The sequence below is a fragment of the Amblyomma mixtum genome, chromosome 7, assembly GCF_055824585.1.
Source record: "Amblyomma mixtum isolate Tamu chromosome 7, ASM5582458v1, whole genome shotgun sequence".
In the NCBI taxonomy this organism is placed as follows: Eukaryota; Metazoa; Arthropoda; class Arachnida; order Ixodida; family Ixodidae; genus Amblyomma; species Amblyomma mixtum.
In genome coordinates, this window is record NC_143018.1 from 29,375,858 (window position 1) to 29,386,855 (window position 10,998).

A 10,998-nucleotide genomic window follows, 5' to 3' on the forward strand; every position below is an offset into this window, starting at 1 on the left:
GGTGGGCTCCCAGTACTCTGCTATCAGTAACAAGGTTCATGGTATGCTTAACGTGTCTATTTGCGAGAACTTCGTTGACGACTTCGAGAACAGAATCCATCGTAACACTCGCAAAACGCCGGTGCAAACGTAAACAAACCGACGGTAGATACGGCCGCAATAGCCGATAGATGCCTTCAACGTGCGGCCGGCGATAGCTTTCATTTCGGCGGCTGCTATCCCGCACCGGTAGCCGCTAGAAATCATGGAGTCTGCGTTACGTCATGTGGACGTGATGTTTTACATCACTTAGTCTTGTATCGTCATGAGAGAGTCCCAAGTTTGAATCAGCGGCGGGAAAAACTTTTTCAACTTCGAATCCAAATTTCTTAGAAATAAATGTATCCTTCGCTGCCGGCCAAGTGGCAACAAAGCCATGAAGTGCCCAACTATCAGATTTTGCAATAAAAAAATATTAATAGAGGTCTCCTCACTGACCCTTTATCTAACACATGATGTCCAACTGCTGTTTCACCATCTAAGATTTTTGTTGCACACAGTTGCAACCCCGGCCCGTGGCCTACCATGGGTGTGAGCTGTTCTCTTCACTCCACACCGGCATCTATGAGTGCAACAAAGCACAACATCTGCACGGTGGGTGCAATGTCTAGAACGTGCAGATCGGCCAACTGCTCTTCGACGAAGTGCGGGGGCAAGGCAAGCTGTCAATCTCCTGGAGGGAATTGAGCAACTTTGATACCTTTCGAAGAATGGCCACGAAACAGGAATGCTCTGTCCCCAATCCCACAGCAGGCGTTCAGCACACTGGCACAAGAGGCCGGTCCACTTCAGTCTCACTTGCGTCCAGAAAGGCGCCCCTGCGTCGTACTTGCGCAGATCTGCAAATAGGATACTCAGCTCCCGGTTGTATCAACCGAATATGTACACCGCTCCTTTATACACGAAGACTGTGAGGCTTAAGCGTATCTGTGGGGCCACACCTTCCACGTGCGGGCAAACCCAGGTCGAGTTCTCTGTGTCCTGGTAAAACACAGAGTTGTTGTAGGGCATGGTCCCCAAACGTAAATCTGTTTATCAGTGGAGCGGGGCGAGTTTAAATGCGGGCATATTGGAGCACTTCCAGTTTGAACTCAATACCACTTGTAGGTATGCAGATCAACGAAGCCGATATGCTGTACAGAACGCAGCGGTTGGCTACTAATGATGAACATACGGTGCCCCACCCAAACGCCGAATGACAGAATCCTCGGCTCATCACCGCGCACCTGAAGACAGCTTCATGTCTTTGTGTTGGTATCGAATCGGTAAAGGCTGCCGTCCGAGTCAGGTATCTGGGCTCCCGAGCCACCGCACAGGTACGCACATGCACCGTATGGTACTACGTTCAACTCTAAAAACATCATTGGTCCACTGCCGGATAGTGGCTTCGTCCACACAATCTCCCAACTTCGTCCACACAATGTATGCAGGGTTGAAAATGCGCTCGTCGATGAAATGTCTTTCTGTGTAGCTGACGTCGAAGGGGTAGATGTTGCCCTTAATAGCGACAGCATGGCTATTGACAGTTCATGGAGCATCTTTCACCTATAGCGTCCACATTTCGGAAACACAAATATTCACTCTCAGACTGGATCTTCTCCATTGTTTTGTGGCTGAAATCAGGGGCGTACACAGTATAATTGAGAGGTAGGTTTGAGTTTCCAATAAGCTGACAGACGTGACACACGAAGTAAAAACTGGCGCTCTTATTAGAAAACTTCACAGTTAAATAGTATCCCGCCGCAAACAACGCATGCCTCATAACCCTGAAAACAAACATCATATTAAAACACATCGAAAGGTGCAGAGAAATTTTTATAAAGTCTTTAAAATTGATAAAAAAAAAACCTTATCTCGCACGCACTCAACGCTAGAGAAAAGCGGCTTATAGTTATATCTGCTGAAGTTTTGGTTTCTGCTTGTTGGTCTTCTTGCATGGCTAATGAAAGCAGCGCGAAAAACTGAGGACGAACACTAAAGTTAACAGGATAGGAGCCGAACATCCAAATTTATTGAGAGCAATGAGCATCTTTTTAAATGCCAGACAGAACCCACGCGACACCAGAGAACAGGAACAGCCCACAAGGCAATCTTCATATAAAAACAATATCGAACAATAGTCTTATATTGGCACGTCTACATCAAGAATTCAACACGCAGCAGGCCCAGTAAGCCGAAACTAAGACCAGTAGAAAACAAGAAAACAGCGGCAAAGGGCACAAAATGAAAGCCGCCATCCAGAGCAGAATAAAAAACGTGAAGTCAAAAGTAAAATCTAGCAGTATCGTACAGGGAAAAAGATGACAAAACAAAAGCATTCCTTAGAAGAGTAACAGAATAGACCGAAAGCTGAGTCGTAAGTTCTCATCATAACAATGGGCACGGGGGAGTTTGAGCAAAAACGAACAAAAAAAAAAGGTATAACCGAAAGGCAAAGACAATACATCAACGCAAAGCTGTGACATAACAAACAACGTTCGAGGAAACCGTTATCCTTGACTGTCAGTAAAAGAGATGGTGTGCTGACACACTGGTCCCCGGCTTTTATCACACACTATCTGTCGCAACACCCTTTCGCACATTTATGTTAAGACAACGACGTAAACGTGCGGACGAAATTGCGGACATATTTTGCTGACGCAACTGAGCCATATAATGCTCTCGAATTAATAACGTCCGCTCAGCACATAAAAAAGAAACAAGCTTGCTCAATAAAGAATTAAAATACGTCATTTCGTGGCCAGACAGGTGAACAGAAGCTTTATTCCCACATGATATCCATCTTGCCGAGGCACCCTCTAAAAGGGTTTGTCACACACAGTTGCAATATCTGCTCGTAGAGTACGGCAGGGTTTATCGGTTGTCTTCACCTGTCATGGCATTATATGTCTTCATTACGGTCGGCGCCACGACGCCGATCTCCAAACGGGCATCTATGACCGCCGCAAGGCACAACGTCCCCAATGTGGGTGCAAAGTCTAGCGCGTGCAGATCAGTCAATGCCACTTGGGCGAAGTGGTGGGGCGCGAGGAGCTGCCGATCTCGTGGAGGCGAGTGACCTTCTCTGATGCGCGTCGTTGTGCGACCACGAAACAGAAACGCCCGGTCCCCAATCACACAGCAGGCCTGGAGCACTCTGGCACAAGGGCCCGACCGCCGTGGCCTCACTTGCGTCCAGCGAGACCTCCCTGGGTCGTATTTGTGCAGGTCTGTAACGAGTGCGCGCTGCTCTGCGTTGTAACCTCCAAAGATGTACATCTCTCCGTTGTATGCGAAGACGCTATGACTGAAGAGCAGCGTTGGGGCTACGCCTTCTACGTGCGGGCGCTCCCAGGTCAAGTTCACAGTGTCTAGGTAATGCACTGTGTTGCTGCCAGGCGTGCTTCCATAAACATACATCCGGCTACCAATGGCGCAGCACGAATTAAAAGGCGGGCACGCTGGAACGTCTCCAGTTGTGTGAACTCGATGCCACTGGTAGGTATCCAGGTCAAGGAAGTGCAACCTACCTACCTGTAGGCTGCCGATGATGTACATACGGTTCCGCACCACGCACGCAGCGCGGCAGAGAGAACTCGGCTCATCACCGCGCACCTCAGGACGGCTCCACGTCATTGTGCTGGTGTCGAAGCGGTACAGGTTGCCGTGCGAGGCATGTCGCTGGGACACTCCCCAAAAACCGCACACGTACGCACAGTCGCCGTAGGCTACAACCTTAAAGTCTAAAAAGAGAGCCGGCCTATCGCGGGGTAACGGATGCGTCCTCTCAAGGCGCCAACGGTACTGCGCAGGGCAGAAAATGTGCACGTCGACGAAGTTCACTTCCGAGCTTCTGATGTCGAAGGAGTAGATCTGGCCATTAATAGCGACAGCCCGGTCGTTGACAGCTCTCGGAACACCTTGCAGTTTCAACGTCCACATTTCGAGGAATCAAATATTCACCGTTAAAAGGGGTCCAGATCTTTTCTTTCCCTTAAAGCACGTGACTACTGAGCGCAAATCTGAAGTGTGTCTCGGTCTGAAAGTAGCTCACGTACTCGCGCGCAACGGCGAACTGCCGTTTTTAATAGCAAACTTCATACTGAGATACTATTCCGTGGAATTCCACGCATGCGTCTTAACCTAGAAAAGATACATCGTATGAAAGCACATCCAAAGAAGCACGTCCAATTTGATACAGGCTTTCACTTGATATGACACTAATCTAGCGCGCAGTCAGCCCTAGAGAAGCGTGCCGCACAGTCATATCTTGTTCTTTGTAAATATGTATGGTTTGTATCAACTCCCGCAAAATTTGATGCTTGTGGAGATATAAGAGAACTGCCTAGTCTTAACCCTACTGAACTTAACAAGTTTCAGTTTCTGAGTGTTCCACTGATTTTAAAATTTCCTCGAGGCGTTCGTTCACGCTTATTCCCGTTTTGCGCATGCAAATTAAGGCAACACTTCAACGGTTTCCGATGCACTACGCTAACTTTGCGCTGTACGCAATCGGAACGGCGGCACATGTCGCATGGTCTGCTAATTTGGTGGTGTCTGCTGCTAGCCTACTCAGTTTTTTGGGGGCAGAAAAGAACGACTTTGCTCTGATATTCCACGGTACCTTTTGTGCGACATCCCGTGTATATGTGATACTTCAACTGAGTTCTTGGTCTCTAACGACAAATAGTTTTCAGTCACTTTTCACGCCGCCACGGTGGCTGAGTGATTGTGCTGCTCGGCTGCTGACCCGAAAGACGCGGGTTCGATCACGGCCGCGGTGGTTGAATTTCGGCTGTGGGAAAATTCTAGAGGACCATGTACTGTGCGATGTTGCGATCAAAGAACACTTATAGAACTCCACGTGGTCAAAATTTCCGGAGCCCTTCACTGCGGCGTCTCTCATAGCCTGTCGCTTTCGCCGAACGAGCCGCTTACAGGTAAGCACCAGCACACTTTAGGGGAATGCAGCTGTTCTGCCGCGAAACCATTGTGGCTGCTAACCTGTCATGATTTTGTACTCGGCGTTTAAGGTAGCAGAATTCACTGTGTCCGGATTGGACAGGTGTGCTGAACTGTGCATCGGTCACATGCCTTTTCGTTGCTTTGAGATGGCATCGCCGGCGTGTGACGCTTCTCGCCAGTTTCTTCTCGTAGCTGACGCGCATGTCTAAAACTCTTACTGGAGTTTTACTGAAGAGGAATTTACTCTGAGCAAAAAGCGTGAGGGGAAAGGCAGAGTCATGACAAAATAACGTTCATACTTGCTGAGATTAAAATATTCTGCGCATTGACCTGATACAGCGGCCGCGGCAAACCAGTGTCCTATTTTTCGATAGTGAGGACTCCGAATGCTATCACAACAATTGCACCACTGCACCATCACATTATTATATGCCATATATAATACTGCCAAATAGAATACCAAATATATGCCAAATAGAATGAAGTATATGCCAAATATATGCGAAATTGAATAGACTAGAAAATTACCAGGAACTTTAGCGGCTAAAGTGGTGAAAGGCGAAAGCCTGAGTGCTGCATTCTGCTACGCGATTGTTGACTGCACATTTTTTTGGTGCATTAATTAGCTGCCAATTAATGACGCTTAAGCTTCGCCTTTAGGAGTGGAACGCGACAGCGTGTTGTAGCGCTGCCAGGGAGTCCACGGAACGTCACCACCCGTTCGGCGCGATGCCTTGCCGTTTCAACGGAACGGTTTTTGAGGAAAGGAAATGGCGCAGTAAATCTCTGTCATCTCGGTGGACACCTGAACCGCACCGTAGAGGAACGGAGGAAGTGGGAGTGAAAGAAGAAAGACGAAGATGGCCCGTAATGAAGAAAATGAAAATTGTATTTGAGGAAAGAAAATTACGCAGTAACTGTCTCACATATCGCGGTGGACACCCGTCAAAATTCGGGGGGGGGGGGGGGGGTGCACTTTTTTGACCTAAAGTGCCTAAAGTGTGGTCGCTGATGTGTGGTTAAGATGTTAAGCTTCGCCTCTAAGAGTGGAACGCGAGAGCGTCTTGCAACGCTGCCAGGGAGTCCATAGAACGCCATCGCCCAAAAGACGCGGGTTCGATCCTGGCCGCGGCGGCTAGAATTTCATTGGAGGAGAAATTCTACAGGCCCGTGTACTGTGCGATGTCAGTGCACGCTAAAGAACCCCAGGTGGTCGAAATTTCCGGAGCCCTCCACTACGGCGTCTCTCATAGCCTTAGTCGCTTTGGGACGTTAAACCTCATAAACCAAACCAAACCATTCGGTTCTACGCCTCGCTCGTCGGTAAATTGGTTTTTGAGGAAAGGAAATGTATTTCTCTCTCATATCTCGGTGGACACCTAAACCTCGCCGGAAGGGAAGGGAGGAGGATGGCAGTGAGCGAAGACACCGTATTCACTAGACGCCTTTGTTCATTCCAAACCATCGAGCTGGCATGCATGGCGGAGTGGATAGCATGCTCGTCTCGCACTCCGAAGACCGGGGTTCGATTCCCGAGCTCGACCAATTTCTTTCTAGGTTTTATTTATTTATATGGCCTGACTAGAGAAGTTAATTAGGCTAATTGGGTAATTAAGCAATTAACTAAGCTCAGTCGCACTTACTTGGAGCATCACTATATGGTCCCTTCAATTGGTTGCATGTTACAAGCCAAAGTACAATTGGCCCCGTTTAAAATTGGCGCACTGTGACGTCACGACCGTTTCGACCAACTGAAAAGCGTGACATTCTCTGTCGACAACTGCTGCTTACAACGATGAGACATTAAAGGCTTTCGCCTTAAAAACTTCTTGTGATAGGCCGATTTTAAGGCAGAAGCCTTTAATGTCTCATCGTTGTAAGCAGCAGTTGTCGACAGAAAATGTCACGCTTTTCAATTGGTGGAAACGGTCGTGACGTCACAGCCCATTTAATGGCTCAAACAGCGCGATTAGCCAATTCCAGAACTGGCAGGAGTATTCTTACCAGGCTCGGAATTAACTTTCAACCTACGAATAACGATGCTAAAGTAGACTTACCCCGCGACTATAGGACGGCCCTACTAATCAAACCACTCCCCAAAAACATGCACCCCTTACACCATGAGGGTAGAAGACAAGCAAGAGCCAAAGCCTTACATAACAAATACAGACAGTGCGCTGGAACACTTTATGTAGATGCGGCAGAATACAAAAATACCAATGCCTTTGCAATTGTGGTTGTGAACGAGAATGGTGACCACATCGTCTCGGCGACAATCAAAACGAAATCCTCTGAAACGGCAGAAGAGGCGGCTATAGCCCTCGCCCTAGCGCATACCCAAGGGAGCATCATCTTCAGCGATTCCAAAATGGGTATCAATAATTTCGCTAAAGGGCGAATTACAAACACCTCCCTTAGAATCCTTAACGCAACCAAATTCTCACCAAATTATTCCGAATTGATATGGGTCCCAGCCCATTCGGGGAATCCGGGGAACGAGGCAGCCCACAATAAAGCCCGAGGTTTCGTCGACCGGGCAGTGGATGAGTCTGGCTCCCTGAATTTCACGAAGGACTCCATGATCACATATCATGATCTCACCAATCATTTTAAACTAGAGAGGAGAATTTTCCCCCCTCCAGACAAAAGACTTACTAAAGAACAAGAGGTTACGTGGCGTCGTCTACAGACGAGATCGATACGCACCCCATCACTCCTCGCGCACATTTATCCAGATCTTTACAACCCAAACTGCAAACACTGTGGCCACCGTGCTACCTACGATCACATCCTGTGGGACTGCAAAATAGAGCCACCTCCGGGTGATCTAGTTACAGCTCCTTCTCTCGAGCGGTGGGAGACCGTGCTGGCTAGCTCTGACCCCAGAACGCAAGTTTTGGCGGTGGAGTGGGCTGACAAAGTCGTCGAGGGCTATGTACTCTCGACCACTTAACGCGACCTCTTGCCAAGCTCTTCCCGGCGAATAAAATGTTTTACAATCAATGGCTAGTAACCATGCAACCACTTGAAGGGTGGTGGTGGTGGTGAAAAACATTTATAATGCAATAAATATTTACAGAGAGGTGATTGGGGTAGGCCCTATTGGCCCTTTCCCCTAACAATACTAGGTGGAGCCCCTATTCCGGGGCCCCATTGGCAAGCAACGCCGCCCGCGTCCGGTGAACCAAGGCCTTTTGGGTCTTTAGGTCCTGACAGCCGAGCAGGGCCGCCTCCCAGTCCTCTCTGGTGGGGTTGGGGTTGGGGGGGATAGATGGGTTCGACTGACACGCCCAAACCATGTGGAAGGTGTCAGCCACCTCCCCACAGAACTGGCACGCGCCATCAAAGGATGTATTGAAATGTTTAAGCACCGCCGGGCACAGTACAGTGTTAGTAAGAATTTTGATGAGGAGGCGCTCGTCAGCGCGATCCAGACCCTTACAAGGGGCCGGGTAGCGCCGGTGCTCCTCCTTGTAGTAATCGGTGATTTGTTTGAATGTAATGGCCAGATTGTCTGATTGGGAGTACCCTTCCAAGGACAGGGAGATAGCCCGGGGAGAGAGTGCGCGGGCGGCCTGATCGGCCTGTTCGTTTCCCTGGAGTCCCTGGTGACCGGGGGCCCAAATCAGGTTGCGTGGAGTTGGATCTTCAGATCGACAGCTATATTCCAGTATGCGCCAGGCAAGCGGGGGAGCCCAGCCCAACTCGTAGTTCCGACAGGCCCCTCGCGAGTCGGTGATGATGTGTTTCGACTTGGGAGTAGTGAGAGCAAGAGCAATGGCAATCTCCTCCGCGTGTGTTGCGCTGTCGGCTTTGAAAGTGAGCCCGTTGACTGTGTTTGTGTTGTGTACGACTGCGGCCGTGTACCACACCCCGTGGTGTGGGCCGGCAACGTCCACGTAATACACATGTTGTTGGTTACCATAGTATCGCGCCAACGCTTCCGCGCGCGCCTGGCGACGACCGCTATGGTCTTCTCTGGACATGTTGCGGGGAAGGGGTCGGACCCGGAGGGCGCGTCTCCAGGGTGCTGGCACTCTCTCCCTTTCCTCAATATGGTAGTCATGTTTGATGTGTAGCCGGTCCAAGAGGCGGCGACCGGACGTGGTCTGTGCAAGACGCGTGTATTGGTTGACTAAGTGGGCCTCTCGAAGCTCCCGAAATGTGTTCACCACGCCCAAGGCCAGAAGTCGCTGGTTGGACGTGGTGACCGGGAGGGATCGTATAGTGATGCTCCAATTAAGTGGGGCTGAGATTATAATTAAGGCGGAAACCTTTAATGTCTCATCGTTGTAAGCAGCAGTTGTCGACAGAAAATGTCACGCTTTTCAATTGGTGGAAACGGTCGTGACGTCGCAGTGCGCGAATTTCAAATGGGGCCAATTGTACTTTGGCTAGTAACCATGCAACCAATTGAAGGGATCGTATAGTGATGCTCCAATTAGGTGGGACTGAGCTTAGTTAATTGCTTAATTACCTAATTAGCCCAATTAGCATTACTAGCCAGGCCATATAAATAAATAAAACCGATTAAGAAATTGGTCGAGCTCAGGAATCGAACCCCGGTCTTCGGCGTGAGAGACGAGCATGCTATCCACTCCGCCATGCCAGCTCGATGATTTGGAATGAACAAAGGCGCGTCTAGTGAATACGGTGTCTTCACTCACTCTCATCCTCCTCCATTCCCTTCCCGCGAGGTTTAGGTGTCCACCGACAAATGAGAGACAGATACATTTCCTTTCCTCAAAAACCAATTTACTGACGAGCGAGGCGTAGAACCGAATGGGCGATGGCGTTCTATGGACTCCTTGGCAGCGTTTCAAGACGCTGTCGCGTTCCACTCTTAGGGGCATCAGTGACCACACTTTAGGTCAAAAAAGTGCCCCCCTGAATTTTGTGAGACAGTTACTGCGTAATTTCCTTTCCTCAAATACAATTTTCATTTTCCTCATTACGGCTCCTCTTTATCTATCTTCTTTCACTCCCACTTCCTCCCTTCCTCTACGGTGTAGTTCAGGTGTCCACCGAGATGACAGAGAATTACTGTGCCATTTCCTTTCCTCAAAAAGCGTTGCGTTCAAAGGGCAAGGCATCGCGCTGAGCGGGTGGTGTTCCGTGGACTCCCTGGCAGCGCTACAACGCGCTGTCGCGTTCCACTCCTAAAGGCGAAGCTTAAGCTTCATTAATTAGCAGTTAATTAGTAATCAGGCATTAATCAGTAATTAACCATTAATTAGTGATTTGTCATCAATTAGTAATTAGTACTCAATTATATGTGACGCTACCGGTGCCACAGAAACAGCGAAGGTGGTGCGGAAAACGCTTCCGCCTCTATCCACTTTAGACAGTCAAAGTGCCCCCTGAATTTTAAAATAGGTTAATGAGAGAAATGATTAAGGGTGAGAATGTAAAGTCATGGAAAGAAGCTTGCGGGATGCAGATTCGCAGAGAAAAACTAATTTTTTCGTTGCCTCGCTATCCAGACAGATGATATTCTTCTACGAGATAGAACAAGCATTTCTCTTCACGATTCTATGCTTTTCATTGGCGTGTTGTGAAAACGTCCCCCCCCCCCCCCCCGAGTCCGCATCCTGCAAACTTTTGTTCACGACTCTACTTCGAAAGGATGTATACCATCACAGTTTTATTAGATGAACGCACAAGCATGAACCGAGGTCCCGTATCACGGCGCCCAGCGCAGGTTACGCGGGAATATGTGCGTGCGAGCAATGAGTTGGAAGAACGTGGTTGTGGGCCAGTCGGTAGGACATCGTGAGGAGCAAAACGTCACTACTTAACGCGGATGGTCGGAGGAACTTGGAATCCGCCCGAAGAACCCGTAGGCTAGAGAAGGAGGGAAATGACGCTGCAGCTTGTCCCTTTTTCTGTTCTTTCCGATTTTTTTTCCCGAACAAAAATCCTATAATGTACCCGAAGCCCCACTCACAGTTGAGCGCACTACAGCACCGATCGAAGTATCGATACAGAACGGATTTTCAAAAAGAGTCTTATTCC

The 10,998-nt window shown here is 49.0% G+C and overlaps 1 protein-coding gene across 1 annotated transcript; it reads right to left on the minus strand.

Moving 5' to 3' along the window:
* Positions 1–2,892: 2,892 nt before the first annotated feature.
* On the minus strand, positions 2,893–3,960 carry LOC149335492 (kelch domain-containing protein 3-like). Its single transcript, XM_089553935.1, has one exon. The coding sequence runs from the start codon at positions 3,958–3,960 to the stop codon at positions 2,893–2,895; it is 1,068 nt and encodes a 355-aa protein (XP_089410061.1).
* Between the last annotated feature and the right edge of the window lie 7,038 nt (positions 3,961–10,998).